The sequence below is a fragment of the Pterocles gutturalis genome, unplaced genomic scaffold (genome assembly GCF_000699245.1).
Source record: "Pterocles gutturalis isolate BGI_N339 unplaced genomic scaffold, ASM69924v1 scaffold526, whole genome shotgun sequence".
NCBI classification, from domain to species: Eukaryota; Metazoa; Chordata; class Aves; order Pterocliformes; family Pteroclidae; genus Pterocles; species Pterocles gutturalis.
The window spans coordinates 38,735-60,093 of NW_010099910.1; the positions used below are offsets into that span (position 1 = coordinate 38,735).

The window sequence follows — 21,359 nt, forward strand, 5'->3', positions numbered from 1 at the left end:
TCAAAATCATTTGTCAGTCTCCCAGAAAATTAGAAGTAATTAAATAGAAAGTTCTACAGATTTGTGCCATTTCTGTACCCTCTCATCTCAAGATGGTGTGAGAAGCAGACAATTGTAATAACTTGCTGCTACTCCTTTCCAGCTTAATTTGATCTTGTTCCTTAATTCTGACAGATTGTTTTTAATTTTCCCATCTGTTCCATAAAAATCTCAAGTGATTGACTCTTAGGAAAAAATAATGTCTAATAGCTGGGCCATTTTTAATGAGTTCGAATGAGTTATTTAATGAGACATGCTGAAGAAGCCAAGCCAAGTGAAAGACTTGGTGGATGTAAAGAAAGGTAAAGGGCAACCGTATGCTTCAGGAAGTCTCGTCTCTTCTCTTTACCCTCAGCTTTAGACTGCTGCTGTCTCCAGTTTCAAGCACTGCACATCCTTAGACACATGGACCAAAAAAAACAAAGGCTCAGTGGCAGTAATTCCTTTTCCCCTTTTATTTAGTGCGATGTCTACCCTCAGACAGCTTTGGGGAGGGGAACAGTCATGCAAAGGAAAAAAAAAAGAGATCAAAGAATAATACTTAAGTAAACTTAAAAACATTGGAGGCTGTGGTTTAACTTCATTTCTTCTAGCAACCTACACCTTAACTCCCAGATATTCTAGTGTTAGGTCAGAAAGAACCCCTGTGCCAGTAAAAGGAGTGCATGTTCCCCTCCAGCCTCTCTGAAGGCTAAAGCCTTTGCTTTAAAATTGCCTGCCAATGATATCTCCTGGGGCAGGAAGCCATCAATATGCAGTACGGGTCTTTGCGAATAGCAACCATGAATATAAATGTTAACATCTGGACTTCTCCCTTCTGTTTTGGTTTTTATATATTATTATAATAAACATCAACATTGTTTTTAATAATCATCAAATAGCCATTTCTCTGGCAGCCTGAGACTTCATTATTAAACCAAGTAGTGAAAATAAATATACAGCTCTTTTACAGGGAAAGTTGAAAGTTTGACTCAACTCTGCAAATATGCCATTGTTAGTCTAATCTACTGTAGAATTCATAGAATAATGAATTAACTTTCCAATTGCATACGGTGAGGCATAACAAATGAGAGAATGCTACCATGGTAATGAGCAAAATATACCCTTGTTTTTGCAGGTTTTAATGGGCTACCAACTAAGGAGAGAGACTTTTGTCTGCATTTTTTTTTTAACTAGTAAAATCTGAGAGTAATTTAAGTGAGCAGAGAAATCGGTACTCCACACTTTCAGAGCATCTCCAAATACTCAGCCTGTCAGGTTTCCCTATGACAAAACAACCAAAGAGGACGGGGGAAAGATTAAAATGGGACTTTTAAGCCATTGAATATGGTAGCAATTAAAATTGCTTCTGGTTTAAATTTGCACAAAACTGGACTTGCATGGTGTCTGTTTCAAGGCCCAAGCTCAGCAAGCAGTCACAGACAGGAGATGCTCTGTGCCCATACAGCAGTCTCTGGCTCAGAATTAGACTAGACTGTGCCGAAGAATTAGACTATCCTTATCTGGAACTGATATAAGGGAAAAAAAAGTTTATATTTTTAAAGTGGTTTTTTTTTCTTGTTATTACTATCTAGCAACAATATTCCTAGAGTTAGACTTTTTTTTTTTTTCTTCTGTTGAGGAGAAGGAATTGTTTGGTAGCTTGCATTGTTTGCATGGCAGAAGACAAAAGTGACTTAGTTTTGAGAAAATTCTCATTGGCTTTGGGAACATGACCCATTATCTATCCCTCCTGCTGGATTTTAGACAAGGATCTTGTTGCATTGTGGCTTTAGTAATAAATCTTCTATGTATTTATGTAGTTAAAATTAAATTCACAAAATGTAAGTTTAATAGCTCTGGATTAATCCTTCATAAAGCATTGATCTTTTGTTTTTTATCTTCTTCCTCAGTGTGTCAATCCTGATCTTTAATACTTCCCGGCAGTGCTTTGTTGTGGTGAAGCAGTTCCGCCCAGGTAATCCTCTTTTTTTAGATTTACTTTTGCTCTGTAGTGAAGCAAGCTTTTAAGGGTTTAGCAGTTAAAAGTTGGTGCATCTGTGGTGATAAAATCTTTGTTCTGTATTCTGATTCTTTGTATGATAGCCCACCCTTTTCAGTTGGTCAGAATTCCTAACCAGGAAAATTTCCATTACAGATGAAATGAATGAGCAGGGTAGCCCTATATTCTGCTTTTGGGCTAGTCATTGTCCTCTTTTGGATGAAATTACAAACAGCTCTGCAATTATCATGCAATAGTTTACTTTTATTTGAAAAGTTTCTTCTTGACAAGTTCCTTCTTGACCTAGCTAGTGTTTAGTAGGCAGCTTCTGTGCAGAAGCATAATATTTCTCTTTTATTTTTTTGGTCTTAAATATTCCTGTTTTTTTTTAATGTCTTATTGTGTGTTGTTTACTTGGGAATTTAAAATATGGAAAATTCAGGACTGTATGCTTTTTCATCAATATTTGGACAGCTTCATTTTACCAGTTATTATTATGAATTTAGGTTAATTTATTAATTTTTTTTGTATCAATTATTTTAACTCAAGGCAATGTTTACTTTCTGGAAGTTAAAAATGAAATGCATATTCTCTGCATGTTAATTAAAAAAAATCACAAGATATTTCACTGACTGTTGCTAAGAGACCATTTCAAGACTGTTCACGGTAGACTTTGTAGGAAACTTTGTAGGGTGGTGTCATGCTGTCCTTTCTTATTGACAGTGATTGACAGGCTCTTCAGTGTTGTGCAGCACTGTTACACTGACAATGCATACTTCTCTCGAAGCACTGTATTGACTATTATAAAATGTTTGTTTATTTGTTTATCAATAATCCAATTATGTCTTTTATTTGCCTGCTGAATGAAATGGCTCATATAGCTCTTGCTCTCTTTGAGGCAGAAGCCTTCGTATATGTGCATATATATACATACACACATATGTATATATATACACTGAGCAGCAACATGTTCATTACATCGTTGTATGGAAGTGTCAAATCTGCCTCAAAAGACTGGACTGTTCTTGAAGTTAAAACATTCCAGAGGCTGGAGCTGCCCAGAAACCTGGCTGTAGGGACACCCCACAGCAGTTCAGTGATCGCAACCATGCCCTGACGTTACTCACATCACTAGAATTATATTTCTATTCCATGGTTGTTGTCTGCCTTGGTTCCTGCTCCACAAAGCGAAAATAAATGGTGAAACTTTTCTTATTGCTAACTGCTCTCGGGAAGGCGATAGCTCGTTACTTCTGAGCAAACAGCTGCCGCTCACTCACCAGGCACGTCCCCTGCACGTGTGCTGGATGACATATGTGCTTGCCTTTCCTCGGGGCGTAGTGTCATGATCAGGTTTGCCCACTGAAGTCTGTGCTGCTTGTAAAGGCAGTCCTCCCTCCCTGTATGTACATTCCCACCCCACTCCTTTTGGCAGCACCAGACAGTATGCAGCCACAGCAGAGGTCTTGTATGTCTGCAAACAGAAAATTCTGAGGATTAGGCAGTTTATCTGCCTGGATTGAAAGAGTTCATGCTGGCTTGGGCGGCGGGAGCACACAACCATGGTGAGGCAGACAGGACCATATTTTTCAATGCACTGTGGATTTAGATTATCTTGAATGAATCATTTGGAAGAAGCAGAGAGAAAAAAGTTACAGGTGTATTTCAGTAGTTTCTGTATTAGTTCCTCAGCCATGACTGATTGTCAGAGGTCCATGGCAATGCTCATTTCGGTAGCCAATTGACCACACGATTTCAAATATAATAAAATTATATGTTCCTAGGAAAGGCTAGGGTTAGTACCTTTGAACGTGTGCCCTGTTTTTTGCACTGTAAGCATAATGGCCTTTCAATTGATTGTGATGTTTGTTTTTGCATTCACTTAAAATAAACAGTATCGAAGATCTGAATCATAAGCCATGTTCCATTTCAGGAGGTACTAAACACTGGTGCAATCAAAGAGAAATTTAAAGAAGAACTATCACGTTCCCCAGTCAGCTAAATCCCACTAAACCCTCAGTCCATACTGTTGTTTTCTTTTCTTTAGGGATGGCAAACAAATCCTGTATGAGTCCTCTAACAAGGCTGCTTTGAATAACAGTTGTGATCTTACTTGATGAGTTCAGTTGAACCATCTATCCTTTGTCCCAGCTTTGTAGAAAGGAAGGCAAGTACATTGGTTCTACTGGAGTTTCCATTATGAGACTTCTTACAGCTGAATGGTTCCAGGATAATTAGACAAGATGTTTAATGAGCACTAGATGATTGTTTAAGTCCTCCCTGTGCTGCTGCTCATTGCCTGTGTCCATCTGATGATGGAGGAAACTGTCCAGTGATGATGAAGTGTTTCTGACCAAAGTAGCATAAGCCGTTGGAAGACAAGAGAGCGATCAGACATGGGACTAGGGGGTGGGTGACTGTCATGGGAGCTGAGCTCTTGCTTCCTGCTCTCCAAACTCTTGGGGCATTTGCAATAAGCTGCCAACCTGTGATGCAGAAGAGGAGAGTTGCAGGTTTCCGTCCAAAGAGCGTGCCCTAGCCAACAGGCCACAGACTGCTTTTCCATCCACTACATTACCTCCCCTGGGACATCACTTGTACAATCAATTTTGCACCTTCAGGAGAAGTGTAGGGGACTCCTGCTACCTGGACTGGTTTTCTAGACTTTGCTTATCTCTGAGAGATAAAGGGAGTTTGAACCTTTGTGAGCCTGGTGATACTGAATTCGTACTCCGACTCCTTGGTGAATACTCTAATATTTGGACTCTCTTATAGAAGTGGCTGGTACTGCTTCTTTTCTTCCTTATCTACAGAGAAAAGCTGTTACTGGGCCTTAAGTGTTGGCATATTGCAGGGCTTTGCTCTGAAGAGGACTGCTGGATTAGGTCCTTCTGGGAACGTAGGTTTTGATCTACATGGAGCCCAGTTGTGCTGAGGGAAAAGAAGGGCAGGTGCCTGCTGGAATGACTGGATGGGTTTCAGAGATTCAACAGACTTGCAACAGAGAATTACTTTAATCACAGTTTCATACTCCTGTACTCCACACTCTTACTTGCATTGTGTTTGGATGCTCAAGTCCTTTAGAGGGACAGCTGCATGTGTTGTTCGGTTTTGTGTTTACTGATATGGATACGTCAATGCTAAAAAAGCAATAAAACCGTAAGAGTATTTGGCTCATCTCAGAGAGATCTTGGCAGTAGTTGTCATTGACGGTAATTGTCATAGCTTTGAGAAGTTTTTAATGACAGTAGACACTTCAAGAATCTGTCCCTCAATGTCTGCATGTAATTTTTTTTTTCTGCCTTCATGCTGCATTTTAAAAAGAAAACTGAGCTCTAGTCATGTCTTTCAAGTAAGAAATGGAGGCTCCTTTCCTTAACTGTTTGAATCTCAAAGGCCAAGAGGTACCTACTACAAGCAGCTTTGAAAGTTTTAACTTCTGGAGAAAGATTAGGTTTTGGACAATAGACTTATCTAGAGATCTCCCTTTCAAGTGGTGATCTTGCTATACTACACTTCTGAGGTGTCACAAGTGTTGCAGAAAGAGCCTAGGCACAAATTTCTGGGGTGTAGACTGATTCTTCCTCGGAGACCAAGTGCTTGAGAAGTCACTGTGGTACTTTACTTTTATGCAACAACATTTTTCTAGAGACCTTGTTGTATATCACAGTTTTAAGAAATAATAAGCTAAATCTAGCTGTAAAAACAAAACCTTGTCCATATAACTTGAGCTCTTTTATATACCGTTTATGCAGGATTTAGAATGGGAAATGTTACATGTATATGAAATATGCATGTAAAATATTTTAATGGAATAAAACTAATTTCTAATTTTAAAATAGTTGTATTCAGGGTGTTTTATAACACCCTCATGTTAACCCTTCATGAAAAGCAAGGAGGGGATAGACATGAGGAAATTTCAAAGAAACAAGTGGGATTATTCATTGTTGGGTTTAACCCCAGCCAGCGACCCAGTGCCACACAGCTGCTCACTCCCCTCCCACCCACCCTGGTGGGATGGGGTGGAAAGTTGGAAGAACAAAAGTGAGAACACTCGTGGGTTGAGATAAAGACAGTTTAATAGGACAGCAAAGGAAGAAATAATAATAAAAGAATTTACAAAACAAGTGATGGACAATGCAGTTGCTCACCACCCTCCAACCAACGCCCTGCCAGTCCCGAGCAGCAATCGCAGCTTCCCGGCCAACTCCCCCCAGTTTATATACTGAGCGTGACGTCACATGATATGGAATATTCCTTTGGCCAGTTTGCGTCGGTTGTCCTGGCTGTGCTCCTTACCAGCTTCTTGTGCACCTCCTTGCTGGCAGAGCTTGGGAAGCTGAAGAGCCTTTGAGTTAGTATGAGCACTACTTAGCAACAGCTAAAACATCAGTGTGTTATCAACATTATTTTCATATTAAATCCAAAACACAGCACTACAGCAGCTACTAGGAAGAAAATTAACTCCATCCCAACCAAAACCAGGGCATACCTGTAAGTTAAAGTTACAATGATCTGGAATTGCCAATAGTGATTCTTTGTGTGTTAACATCCAGTCCTGCAGTTCGCACTCTGGCAAAAGTTCTGTTGACATCTGCAAGAGGTTTTGCTTAAATAAGGACTAAAATCTGTCATTTGCACTTTAGGAGTGCATTAGAGTGGCAACTGTTTGTAGATTAATTCAAGAAGACTTTTTCAGACTCCACACAGGAATCTGTGCAAGGAACTATATGTTCAAAAGAGGATTTATTTTTTTCCAGACAAACATACATGTTTTTCATACTCTTTCTAAATAACAGCTGAGTTCACAGGCTGAAAGACTCATCATTGTGCACATGGTACATAATGTGCGACCCAACTTTCCTGCAAGATAACTGCATAGTTTAAATTAAATCCTGATATCCACATTGCCCAACAAGTGGAAGCGGTATGGTGCTTCTGCAACTTCGACTTCTTGGATGAGCTAGCTCCCTTTTTTAATTTTTATTTGTTTATTTTAAGGTGTGCAAGAATTCATTCCAAATTATGTAAGCACAAATAGAGTTTAAAGAATAATTTAACAGAAATGGCAAGAGAACCTTTGTTCTCTAAAATTCTAGTTTCAGTGTGTCATAATTTCAATTCAACTGAATTCCTTGTTACTCACAAGTACTCTGATGGTTATAAATTTCCAGGCAAAATTTGTGTACGATCTTTTTTTTTCTACTTAATATGAATAAACTAACATCCCCCCTGCCTTGTTTCTTTTTCTTTTGTGTTTTTTTTCTTAAGCTGTTTACATGTGTGAAGTGGAAAGGCATCATCCTCAAGTCTTTCAGAATCAGGACAAGGAGAGCTTCTCTCATGTAGAGGATCCCTTACCTGCTGTAGTAGGAGTGACCTATGAACTCTGTGCTGGCATTGTAGACAAACCAGACCTTTCTTTAGAAGAAATTGCATGTGAAGAAGTCTTAGAAGAGTGTGGCTATCGTGTTCCCATTACAGACCTAAGGAGGATCACTTCTTACAGGTAAATAGCAGTAAGTTTAAACACTCTGCATTTTGTTGTTTCACAGATTGCTGGAGTGGCCTGAATGTAAACTAATGTTCCATGTTCCCTTAGTTAAGCAGTGTGTTGGAGGAACATGGAAATTTGAAAGTAGATGAAAGGTGTAATTTTGAGCAAGTGAGAGGAGTATTTACAGAGACTTAAAGAATTATAAACTCATAATTATGGGATTGAATTCCCAGTAAGAATGATACTAGTGTGATTTATTCCAAACACTGTTAGAACTGGGAAAAGTTGCATTGGGCTCTTCAGAGCAGTTTGTTAACAGTGCTAGAAAACAGTCTGTCTTACTGCATCAGGCATTTCCCATCTCTGATTCTTATTATTCTAATTAACAATAGAAACTGTCCAAGTTGGACTCCGATTTACCATTAACACAATTTTGCAGAAGCATGAGAACCTGTGCCATTAGATCTCTTCATAATATTTGGGCTGTAATTAAGCCTTCTTTGATCTGGACAATAATTAATGTTATATATGAAGATTTTTCTGATTTGACTGTGAAAACTTTCACATTATATTTTTTTCAGGGTTTCAGATAGGTATTGAAATAGATTTTAACATGTTTTAAAATGTGTTAGGACTAAGAAGAAAACTTAATATGTAAGAGGAAAAATACAAAATGTGAGTTGGTGGAGGGGGGAAAAAAACTCTCAGGAGAAACTTTGCATGCAGCTTTAATCCCATTATATCTCCTTCACAGCTTTCAGTATTATTATCCAAAATATATGTATGTTTGTATTTTACAGAGAAAGCAGCAGGTTTTTTACTTTCTTTATTTTGCTTGACATCTCCATTGAACTAGGCCCTGTCATTGGTTTTTAATTTGGGAATTGAATACAAATCCACAGCTGTCAATCCTGGCAAATGTTATTTCCTGCTGGATTAACAAGCAGTGCTTCTGTTGAGGGGAGGGGGTGAATCACAGGAGCTGTCTTTTACAACACATTGAAACTAGATGAAGAGTTTGTTCTACTGAAAGAAAAAGTGTCTTCTAGATTTATGAGCAAAAGCTGTCCATAGAATTTTGTAGGTTGGTCACACTGACAGGCTGTAGCTTGCAGATATGTAATATGCATATGTATGTATGTGTATACAAACACAACATAGGAAAAGTAGGATGTAATTTCTGGGGTTCTAAAAGTTTGTAGCTTCAGTGTAGAAGTTTGACTCAACATCAATGATTTACATCTGGCTAAAACACTGTATGTTTTTTGGTTGATAAGTGTCTTTGTATCTTACAGGTGGTTGTTCTTTCAGTTGCCTTTTTGGTTTTTTAATTGCACTGACTTGCAAAGGGAGTATACAGTTGGAGTTTTCTCTGTTGAGACCAGTGCAAAGGGCACTTAATATGTTAATCCCCAGTCCTGCTTTGTCTATGTGGGCACAGCTTTCTGTCCGTGGAGATCCATGCTGAAGTCAGAATGACCTGTACAGTATATACTTTTTTAGATTAATACAAAAGTTTGAAGCCTTAGAGATGGTATTTTAGCATTTCTTTGTTGGAGTTCCTATGCTCTGTATTAGAATTTTATTCTAAATGTTATGGTCTTCCTATTAGGAGTGTCCTGTTCTTTTTCCTTCAGCCATATCAGTCTAATCCTTGAGGATTTGATGCAAAGACGGGAAGTGTTTGGTTCCCCTATGGTCTGCTAAGGATGTTTCTTCTGTAATGGCTATATTACATATAAGAATTTCTGGCCTTTTTTGAAGTCTGACAGGTTTTTCAAAATGGTTTATGCTGCTGTTTCATGCTGTGACTGTCAATCAAAGCATTGACATAAAGTGTTACATTAATGCATATGCATGCTGTTAATAATTACAATACATCATACACTTGTACTATTATCTGCCACCCCAGTGAGCCATGTAATAGTTGCTCTATATTATTTATTGATCCAGTGCATCAGGTCAGAGAGAAGTCTTAGAGAACAGAATTGGAAGGAATTTTGGGAGGTTCTCATCTAGACTGCTCCTCTTCCAAAGTTCAGACTCAGATTTAAAACACTTCTGACAAATGTGCATCTGTGCTTTCTCTAAAATCCGATCATTTCATAGCCTCTCTTGGAGGGTTGCAGCATTTTGTCTGAAGTGTCTTACTACCTGTATCATGAGCAAGGTTTTCCTCATGTCTTGCCTGAATTTCCCTCTCTTTACTTCAAGTCTGAGACTTACTACTCTGTTCCCAGTGGACATGAAGTACTTCTGCACCTTCCATGTATTTGTTTGAACATGACTCCCCTTTATTTTATCTTTGCCTATGCAAAACTACCTTAGTTGATTTAAGCTTTCTCTTTAGACCATGTTTTCTAGATGTCTGATCATTCCTTCTGCTGTCCTCTGCCTTCTCTCCATCTGGTTGGTGTATTTCTTAAATACACCAACCAACAACACAGTGCCCAAAGTGGAGCGCAGTATTTTAGCGAGGGCTTTACCAGTGTCAGATGGAGTGGGAGCATTACTTCCCTAGTCTTACAGATGATTTTGTTTATATGCTGTAATATGATGTTTACCTTTTTTTGCAGTGGCATTACATTGTTGATTTACGGTCCGCAATGCCTTCCCTATCTCAAAACTATTTTCTGTAGCAGTACTGCACCGTCATTCACCTCATGTCTGTATTTGTGCTGTTCGTTATCACTGCTTGAACACAGAGCCTTGAACTTACCTTTATGGAATTGCATCGTATTTTTTCAGACCATTTCTCCCAGTTTCTGGGATTATTTTGAATTCTAATATTCATCTCTAGCTTCTTATAAATAATCTGTCTCAGCTTTGCTACCTGCAGTCTGCATTTCAACATACAAGTCCTAAAACAAAATATTGAATTATATTGAATGGAGGATGGTCCCCAGTAGAATCCAATTTAGTTTGTATTTCAAAATTGACAGTGATATCCATTCCATGAGTACCATTTTCATACTAGTTTTACACCTATTTCACAGCTTCTTTGATTTCTAAGTATATCATGATCTCCGAACTTCTTAATGAAACTCACATTAGAAAGCGTTCAAAGCCTTGATAAACTGAAGTTACATTGTTTGTGTTGCTGTCTCTATGCACAAGACCTGTTACTCTATTATAGCTGATGTTTATTTGACTGCACTTGATATATTCCTGACAAATCTGTTAGCTGTTGTTCCTTTCTTGATGCAAACAAAAAACATTAAAATATTTACGTAACTATAATTAATAATTACTGAGTCAAGTATTTTAGATTTTGTTGCTAAAAACTCAGAGTTGTGTGCATGGTGAAAAGGCTTTTTTACAAACAAGGGTTTCTGTGTCATCACACCCTTTGGTCTGAAAGCAAGGAGCTGTCCTGTGCTCCTAATGACACCCCTTTTTGGAATCATGGTCATGAGAAGGAAATTGCCTGGCTGGAATAAAAACAGGACTTGAACTAGATCTGACAGAAGGACATGGAAAGCAGAAGATGCATCAAGTGTAAAGGGAGAAACAGTTTTGGCTAGGGAGGTCAGTATAGTTCTATGGCTAATGGATTAAAAGGGGGAGGGCATGGACCGTGCATAGGGAGAACTTAGACTAAGGGGAAGAATGGCATAGAAAATCCTTGAGTAGAAAAAGAGGAAGAAGAAATGAAAGAACAACGCAGAGGAAAAACATGGGCTGAAAGCTAAATGGACTTGGGGGAAGTACATTAATTGTGGTGGAGAAGAATTCGCTTTAACAAAACGAGGAACGTACTTAGACTGTATTCAAGCAGAACTTTGCTCTGTTCAGAAGCAGTGGGAGCAGTAAAGATTGGAGGTCATCTGATGGTATTAATTTTTTTTTCTCATTTACTATCAGGGGCTACAGCAGTGGTTTTAGGGGAATTTTTTTTTTATAGATTTTTCATCTAATCAGAAAAAATTAACTACAATACTGCTACAGGTATTTCAGAAGCCCATACAAATAAGCCCTTGCACCCCTTTCTTAAGCTGTGTCAAAGCTCTTGTGACATGATACCCATCAGATAGAAGTCAGGCACTGAATTAACCAGATCTCAGACTTAATTACCAGGCACTGAATTAACCAGATCTCAGACTTAATTACCTTGAATGATCCACAGAGTAGCTGTGGAGTCAAGGAGAAATCAGGAAAGAAGCCAGGAGCTGGGAAATTTACACTAGCTGAGTAAGAGTCTTTGGAACAAGTTGTTCCAGCAGCAGGAGGACAGTATGGCGTGCGTGAATGGAGGAGACTGGATTGGGAACAGATAACAAGAAAGACAAAGATATTAAGAGAGATTTGAATGGAGGAGGTCATTGGAATCACACTTTGAAGAAGTGGAAATATCTATTCCTATTATAGAAAAATGCCAGCCAGAAGGTGAATTTAAATGCAAATGGCTCATTTTGATGTGTAGATGGAGGCAGGACTCATTCTGAAAAAAAACTGTATTGTTTGCAACCTGTGTGATGAGTTTCCTCTTCTTACAGTGGCTACACAAATTGCTACTTTTGTGCTTGGCATACAAAAAGTAACCTCATTTTGGTATTACAAAAAGTTTGTTTTCAATTCTTGCAGAAACTAATCTACTTTTGGAGGCTTCCTGAAAGTTTTGATGCCTACTGATGTGTTGAGGTCTTACCAACTATACGTATGGCCTCAGTCAAAAATAGCATAGGTGGTAGATACGATGGGCGTAAGGGAAGCATTTAGCTCAATAATAAAATGAAGCTAATACTCTAGTGGTATAGTTGTAAACTGAGGCTTCGTGAAAATGATTGCCAGTTAAACTGTTCATTTTTAAAAGCTCTAAAAGAAATCTATGAGCTTCCCTCCAGTTTGTTTGTTTGTTTGTTTTTTTCCTAAATGCGAATTTTTTTAAGTGAACAACTTTGGACTTACTTGTATATCAGATATAACAAATTTTTCTATCTATCATGGTATCCCAGCAGTTTTCAGTTTGAATCCCATGTGAAATACAGCTGTCTGTTAGTTTCTAAGTTTGAAGTACTTCCAGCTATCTTCCTTGAGACTTGTTTCCTTACAAGGCAGGGGCAGGGAAATATGTTGTTGTTGTTGTTAGAGATGTTATTATTGCCATTGCAACGTACATTATTTTCTTTTAGTTCTTGAAAATTTTGGTCTTCTTGAAGAATATTTATAAAATTTTTTGGACTTAAATAACACCTCAGAGCATCAGGAGAAAGTTGAACCAGAGCTTGTGGTTCACCTTCCTTTTACCTTCATTCCATCTTTATTTTCTCCCAGAGACTGCAATAAACTCTTGGCTATGAATTGGATACAATAGGAGCTGCAGGTTCTCAGCCCTGCTGCAAAAAAATCAGATGGATTAGTTTAATGGCCTGACTATATTAACATAGGTACTTACTTTAATCTTCCTACATTTGATTTTTTCCCAAAAGTACACAACAAAGAAGAGCATTCAGAGAATTAATATTGGATGTTCCAATTACGGTGCTATGGCTATTAGCCTCTGTGCAATGAGGGAAAAATGGTTTGTATTCACAGGTTATTATGTAGAAAGAATAATAGCTTTGAAAATGTTGGAGTGCATTATAATTAGAAAGATCACCTGCTAGAACACCTGTTGGGTGATGGCATAATGTAATATAATTTTATGTTAATTACTTCTCTGCTTTTTTCCTGCACCTGCTGCTTATAATGTCAGAACTGCACAAAGGTCCTAAGAAGTGACAATAGGATCTGCATGTCACCGTTCATCAGTTTACATGTTGCATGCCTAAATCTTGATTTCAGCATAAATAACAGAGATTTGTGTCGCATTTATTTGTAAACATTAATTATGTATTTGTTATATACCCAAATCCTGCATCCAGATGGCTTGCATCTTGTCAAAGGATATATTGCATGTAGGAATTTTCACATTAACTATGTCAGGTTAAAACCAAAATATGTATTTCTGTGTTGATAGGAACAGGTAATCTTTGATTGTTTATAGATTTTATATTTGTTAAATATTAAGAAATTATGAGAAATTTAGCTTTTAATTGCTGTCTATCAGAAATCTGAGTTAAACTAATAAGTCTTCATAATGATAAGTCTGTTTGTTCCCCATGTTGCAGCAGAGGAGCAGAGTAGTTTATTTTCTCATATGTTTCTCATACTTGTTCCTTCAAATTAAAAATGTAAGATTTATGAATGTAATAGTTACAATGTAATAATTGGTTGGCATAGATGAGCACCCGGACATGAGAAGAAGGCAAAGCTGATCTTGAGAACGTGCTTCAAATTTTGACCCTGCTTACAAATGCGTGTGTGTGCATAGATGAACCCATGTGCGCACACACTCAGTTTGAGGAAGAAACTCACTGTTACTGAGCACAAGCAAACGTGTAAGGTAGACTCAATCACACTTGTGGCTTTTAGGCACCACTAAACTTTTTTTTTTTTTTTAAAGCAATAAGATACTATTACCCAGTTGTGATAAATATATGTATGTAATGTATCTTTATGCTTATGAGCTTAGATACGACAAGTGAAAAGTCCCATTTTGTGAGCCCTGTTTCATGTGCTATGTATTTCCTCATGCACTTAAGGGAAGAGCTAAACAAAGACCATGTGATAGCTGCTATTGCTGTGTTTTGAAAACAGATTGGAGTGACAGTCTGTCTCTTGTGTTTTCCCTGGTCTAAGAAGGAGGTGGACAGAAAATACTCTAGTTACAGCCTCCTTCTGCCAGGCAGTCCCACCTCTGGGCAGGAGGTGAGGAGAAGCACTTTGCAGTCATTCTGCAGAAGCTGCTTCTCCGCTGTGCTGTTCCCCACAAGTGTGTTGCCCACAGCTTTGAAAGCCATAGCATGATTTAAATCACAGTGTTTGAGTGTTTTATTTAAGATGAAACATGGGAATGCAGCATACAATCTTGTTTTGATGTGTTAAACTTACATTTAAGTTACTATTGTGATGAAAACCATACCACTTTGGTATCCTTACTTTGACATGCTTACATTCTTAGACTCGCTGTTGCCAAAGGTATTGGGGGTTTCTAACTGTCTCTGAAGCAACGATAAAAGTTTAGTGCTAATAGACTTTTGGTTTTAAAAACACCTCTCTGTTGAAATTACAGAGTTTGTGAGCGTAAGCCCTAATGATTTGACAAAGAGTGTTTGTCAGTCGTGTAGCTGTTAATTGAAACAACTATAAACTTCTCAGAGGAAACTGATCCTCATGATAAAGAGACGAGGAAGACAGAGCTGTGTTTTGTATGGATCATTTGCGTTCGTCCCACAGTGGTAAATAAGAGTCAAGCACTATACAGACATATCAAAATACATCTGGAACAATCAGCTAGGTCAAGCCAGGCTTAGTAGGTCTGGGTCAGTATGAGCCATGACATGCCTGGTCTGGGCAGCATGGTGCTAAACCCGTGGAGTGAGACTGAAGCCCCAAGGCTCACCGTGGGCCAGTGCTTGTGAGTTCAGACCCCGCTTGCCCTCCCCCAAACCAAGCCTCTCTTGTCCTGGGAAGGCACCTTTATCAGGAAGGTGGTTTTCCCAGGGTGAAACTCATCACTTGCAGTTCGGGTGTGCTGACCCCTGTGATTTCCACAGATGCAAAGCTAATGAATATAGCTGTAATCTGTTAATAGGTGACTCATTTCAGACTGTGGCAAAAGCATTTTATTTGTAACGTGAAATACTAGGGCAAGGAAAAGCGTATGTCACAGACCTGGGATAGAGGGAGAATGTAGCAGAAAAAGGAATATAACCATGAATAAAGGCACATCAAAATTCCTTAAACATCATTCTCAGAAAGTGCAAGTAAGTGTGCAAAAGCATAGGAAGTTCCTAGTGACAGATAAACCTGAAAGCATACGGAAAACATAATAGCAGCTTGTTGCCTCTTTACCATGCCCACCTTCTCCTTCTCTCCTCTCTTCCTCCTTCAGCCCCATTTCCCAAAATCACTGAAATGTATATATTTTCCAAGTGTTAAATCACTTTATTACTTCAACCAGATGGAGGCTGAGAACAGCTTCAAAGCAACAAACCTGCTAACTTTTGTTTTCTCTAAAAATCAAAGGTAAAAAGACAAATGAAATGTCAATAGCATTGATTTTTGGACAATTCTGTAAGGACAGGCAGGATAAATTAATATCTAAGAGTCTAGAAATGTTGTGAAAGACAGCAGTAGGCAATATGGAGAATATTTATTTTAGTAAAGGGCATTCCACATGGATCCATGCAAAAATGATCAACTGGCAGAGCAGGTCAGAGCATTTAGAGAAAGAAATATCAAATTTTAAAAGGTAAGAAATATGCCTTTTTTATGAATTAAAGTATATTCCTGTATCTTTCAACCTCTTTCTGAAACTATTGAAACAGATCTGTAGTTAGACGATAAAAGCTGTGAATATGTGCATAAATAATGTCATGGAATAGTCTCCACAGTCACCCATCTAAATAGTGAGAGGATTCTAAGTAGTCGTAGAAATGTTAAATTTGCTGGTTTGCGGGGACAAAGAGTAGAATAAAATAGCGTATTAATACCAGCACTCTTTGATTTTATTTAGAACTCATTTGGATGTTTTTGTTAGTTTTTGATGAGTAACTCATGGCAAAGTTGCACCAGAGCAAGATAAAGTAGGTAATCCAATAAGAAAGAATGGACATGTGGGTATGTCCTGCCTTGAATATGTATTGTTGCAAATTTTTCATTGGTTTCTGTGGCAAATGATAGGCCAGTATATGTGAAGAAATGCCATCACTTTGGGCATATAACATTGATGTCCAGTGCTTTCCTTTTTTAAGTATATTCAGCGTAGTAGCCACTCTCGATGTATTTAGTTCATAAGAAAAGAAACACTGATTAAATGGAAGTGTCATATGAGTAAATACAATGAAATAACGGCACATTGAAATCACTCCATGCTATTTGAGCTACAGTGGCAGGAATCTTACGGTGTAGCACCTCAGGACGCTGCTTTCCTTTACTTTAAAGAAAAGATGTGTGGAAAATTAACTTCTGTGATTTCCACAGCTGCAGCTATTTTGTAAGTAAATGGTCACAGGTGGTATAGAGGATTATGCTGTAAATAATCAAGCCAGAATGTTCTTATAGAAGGGCTTCTTGAATAAAGTCTCTATTTTTCTATATCTAACCTTTACATAATATCAGGTGGACATGGATATACTCTGTTTAAGAGCATTTTTCCTCTCCAGGTGGGGCACCCCAGATGAAGCTCAGACTTGACATTCATCAGAAATGCATAGTCCTGTGTTTATTCATAGTACCTGTGAAAACGAGCTAGCTGCATTCTTTGTCTTTCAAATTTTACAGTATAAGTTAACATGTGTTTTTCATCCTTATTATCAGTTACCTAAAAAACAAACTCTGAACCCCAGGCTTCCTATGTTTATTTAATTACTAAAAATGCAGTTCTTGCAGAAACAATTGAAGAGCAAGTAATCACTATGTAGTGAGACAAACAGATCTTGATCTCTAGTTGATTGGATAAAATACAATCCTTTCTGCCTCCTCACACAAGATGAAGGAAAAGAGGGAACAAAAACTGAGCAGTGTACTATTCCATCACAAATATGTTCTCTCAAGTGAGGCTCCTTCCAACAGACATGGCAACGATGGTGAAGAGTGGGTAGCGCACGGGTCAGTGGTCAGTGAGAGACACCAAGGTGAATAAGCTGGGGGAGACTGTTCACTGAATGACTAGAGCTTAAATAGCCAGCTGTGATGGATTGTGAAATAGATCTGTTTGCTCTTCATCAGTATTTCAGTGTTGCTTTTTAACAAGCAATTATTACTTGATAATACCAAGAAAAATATATTGTCTTTTAACACAAATTGAATCTAGTAAAGTGTGCCGTCATCCTCATTGCAGAAAGGGCACTGATAGCACATGAGCATAAAAAATGTCATTCCAACATTTGAGAGCCGGTTGCTGATAGCAACTTGATGAAAAATGAATCTACCTTACTTTTATAATGAGATCAGAATGATTAAGCCAGCATGGTGGGCCCAGTGTGCAACTCCTGCTGCTTTCAAAGACTGCATTTGTGGTGGTCTGTCTGCTGCTTGGATCTTCAGTTGAGGTGAGATGAGTGGCAGCACAGCTGATTATTCTTCCAGGCAGCTTCCCGTTAGAGAAGGGAAAGGGAGTGTGTCATGGGGAGTCCTGAGTCCATTTGATCTGGTGCCAGTCGCACATACAGCCTGTGGATGATCATCAGCCCTGGATGACTCTTCTATTGGCAGACCACCTCTGATGGACACCAGAATTAGTGTGCAAATACCAAGGACAGTGGTTGCAGAAAAGAGATCCATAGGGAAAGTAAATGCTGAATCAGGTTGACTGAAAAGGAGGTCATGTACTTCAGTGAAAATGGAAGAGTGAGGGAAAACTGTTAGTCTGGCCTCTTGCTGCATCCTAGTAGGTCACATTTTGTTGGTTAAAACACATATCAAAAAACCCCACTACTGACACTGAAATAAAATGATGAGCCCAGAATGGAGAAAATCCCATAGCCGCCTTCAGAGTTCCTGGAAGTGCTGAAGATGGTTAAGTTTCTCTTCTTAGATACACAGGAATGATCCTGGAGGGGTGAACATCCTGTCCAAAGTCACAGAATATATCAGAAGTAATTTTAGAAGAATTCACTGCTTCAGTCCCTGTTCTGTGTTTTAAAAAAAGTGCATATTGGTGGAAGAAATCAACTTCAATAATCACTATTAATTCTCCAAACAAAATAATTGCCAATGTTCTTAGAAAACAGAGAGAGAAATGATTAACTCCTGCTATGGGGTGTGATTTGTGCTGGATTAACTGAAAGACTTAGTTGACTAATGGTTGCGTAAGTATTGATATACACTCTAAGATCATAACACTGCTACAAATCTTAGAATCCTCTGTATGTATAATAATATGAAAGCTAATTTTTCAGCTTACCCTAATGCCTCATTCATAGTTTCAGTGAACTTTGGATCCAGATTCAATGTGAAAAGTCACTTGTAATCATGTGAAATGAAGAAGTTGTGATTATGATGTGAATATTTTCTTGGAAGGACTAAATGAGTGGATTATGTACTTATCCCTTATTTAGTAATACTTAAATGAAATAGTCCTAAGGAAATAGAGGATTAACAAATAAGAAGTATAAAACACAGCAAGCAGTCTAGCTGAAGAAAGACCACATAATCTAAAATATCCTTAACTAAATCCACTGTAGCAAATTTAGCAGGGATTCTGAATTACTTCAGATACATGTGTGCTTACAGTGGTCCATTTGGGTCAAGGTTAAAGTTCAGGAAGGAGAGAGAAAGACTCTCAGGCTGCCTTTCTGTTCTTTTTCCTATCCAGTCCATGAGTAGAGGACTCCAGCTGTGAATGGACATAATCTTCTTAAGAGTAAAAAAATCTAAATATTTGTGTAAAAACAAACAAAAATGTACACAGATACACTGAGGAGCTTCATTCAGTTGTTTGTAAATCTCTGAGTCATTCTGCAGTCCATCTCTCACGAAGGTCAGCTGAAAAAAATTCTGTTGACTTCAGGAGATGTAGAACATTTGCTCACCAATTTGAAAACATTTTTTATATTCTCCCAAATTAATGTTTTTCCAAAGTTGCAGAATATGTTTGAAGACAGGTCCATTTCATATGCACCTGTGTTCAGAAGCGTTGGTGTTTCTATATGAAGATGGCAATCAATTTCTGCATAATTGCATTTATAGGTTCTAAATAACATTAATGGAGGGTGAGGACTGGCATTTTGATGTTGCTTAGTGACACAAGTTAAGGACTCAGGTTTCCATTTCTAGTTCCTAGGTACCTTCTTTTTATCGAAACCAAAATTTCCTCTGTTTTTTTCCAGGTCTGGAGTTGGTGTGACAGGTTCTAGGCAGACACTATTTTATGCAGAAGTAACAGACCAGATGAAAACTGGTGAAGGAGGTGGCCAGCCTGGAGAAGGAGAGCTGATTGAAGTTGTAGAAATACCTTTAGAAGACTCCATGAAGTTTGCTTATGATGAGAGTCTCCCAAAGACGATGGGTGTCATCTTCAGCTTCATGTGGTTCCAAACCAACATAGCACCCAAGCTACCAAAAAAGTAAAATCAAAGCACCATGATTTTACACAAAGCTTTCCTGCTGGTTCTCTGGATACAGAAAACTGCAAATCTGCCTGCCTCGATCAACTCAACTTCTCACAGAGAAAATCTTTCTTGAAAGAAACTTGGAAGGAAAATCTCAGTTAAAATCCTGACCCAATTTCCATCATTAGCAAAACACTTACTGGCTTCACTGGGGCCAGGATTTGCCTCCTAGAGGCAAATGTTGATTTTTTGCCCAAAGGCTAAGTAACCATGTCCAGTTCTCCTTTTTCATGGCACTGCTCTAACACTTTTGAAGAGTTGCTCAGGACCTCAGTGCAGCTGCTATACCAGCCTGTCACTGTGGTCTGTACAAACTGACAGCTGTGTATTCACCATAGTTTCTGATATTTTTTTTTGGGGGGGGAGGGAGGCAGAAAACCTTAATAGTCACAGATACCATAACTACATGTCCGAGTTCTGCACAGCTTTCAGGGAGCACTTTCTCTATTGTGTGTAGCTCCTGTGCAGAGAAAACGTTTGCATTTCTGAACATGTGAACCTTTATTTCATAAGCAAACATGTCCGTAAATCCTTCTGCTAATGTGTCATTTTGACAATAGACCAGCTGTAAGATTATGTGCTTCTGTTTGTTCCTGCTGTAGTGCTGAGCAGCAGTGATGGTGACAGAGGGATGAATGCTGGGGGCTCCTACTGGAACATATGCTTCTTTGTTTGTTTTATGGGTAATACCTGATTAATTAGATCAAACTTTGTCCTCCAGAGCAGGACTTAAGAGGCCAAATTCTTGTCATTTGACTCTGAGGTGACTAATAGAAGTGATTTCTCTGAGGTGTTCTGTGGTCTGTTTCCTTATCGCCCAAATGGGAAGAATGGGACTTACCCCTCAGATAACGCTCCTTGAAATCGAATTATCAGAAGTGCTTTATGGAGAGATTTTATCATCACTTGACCAGTTTACATTGAAGCCTGTACAACCTGCACAGACGTACTGAGCAACACAATTAGATTTAATAAAGTGACCTAATTAGGATGTATATTATTTGTTCTATCAACGTAGTTTAGATGTGGACTATTTGTCATGTGAAACTGTTAAAGAGCATGAATGAAAAGTCTGTCAATTTAATTATGCACTGGTTTAAGTTCTTCACTGAGTTAATTAACATGCCTACATTATATGTGCTTCTGGGATTACTGAGGTACTAAATATGTTCAGAAGATGAGTACTGTGAATATGTAAACTTTCATACAGCACCTGGAATAAACGCAGTACAGATGCACGATGGTATCCAGTGGCGGATTTAAAATCACAGCATATCTAAATAGGTGTCTAAAGAAATAATTTTTTTAAAAAATGCTTTTAGGACTGGTACTTGCTGGTTATTCTTCTGACAGGGAGGGAAGATCCTTGGAAAGCCACTGGAGAAAGAGCAGCCTTCTTCTGTGGGAGTCAGACACCTTTTGTGAAAGTTCAGACACATTTGTGTTCAGCTGTGCCTGGTCTGTGGTGAGTCAAGGGCTGAGTTATCGTGAAAAGTAAATAAATTCTGTCTGTCTGATGTATTTACATTGTAAGGTGGTTTAAGGTGGGGTCTCCACTTCTCTTTGTCTTTATGGTGTCCAGTATAATGCGTCCTGATTGCTGCCAAGGCCTTTCTGAACTACTACAGTATGTAAAATAAATAATGTATTTTATTCCAGCCTGAAGTTATCAAAGTTTTGATTC

The 21,359-nt window shown here is 38.4% G+C and overlaps 1 protein-coding gene across 1 annotated transcript; it reads left to right on the forward strand.

Moving 5' to 3' along the window:
* Positions 1 to 1,931: 1,931 nt before the first annotated feature.
* NUDT14 (nudix (nucleoside diphosphate linked moiety X)-type motif 14) lies at positions 1,932 to 19,634 on the forward strand (the record flags this gene model as incomplete). Its single annotated transcript, XM_010077553.1, has 3 exons — positions 1,932 to 1,996; positions 7,292 to 7,529; positions 19,394 to 19,634. Coding segments are annotated over 3 exons (544 nt in total), but the record flags the coding sequence as incomplete, so codon positions are not given.
* Between the last annotated feature and the right edge of the window lie 1,725 nt (positions 19,635 to 21,359).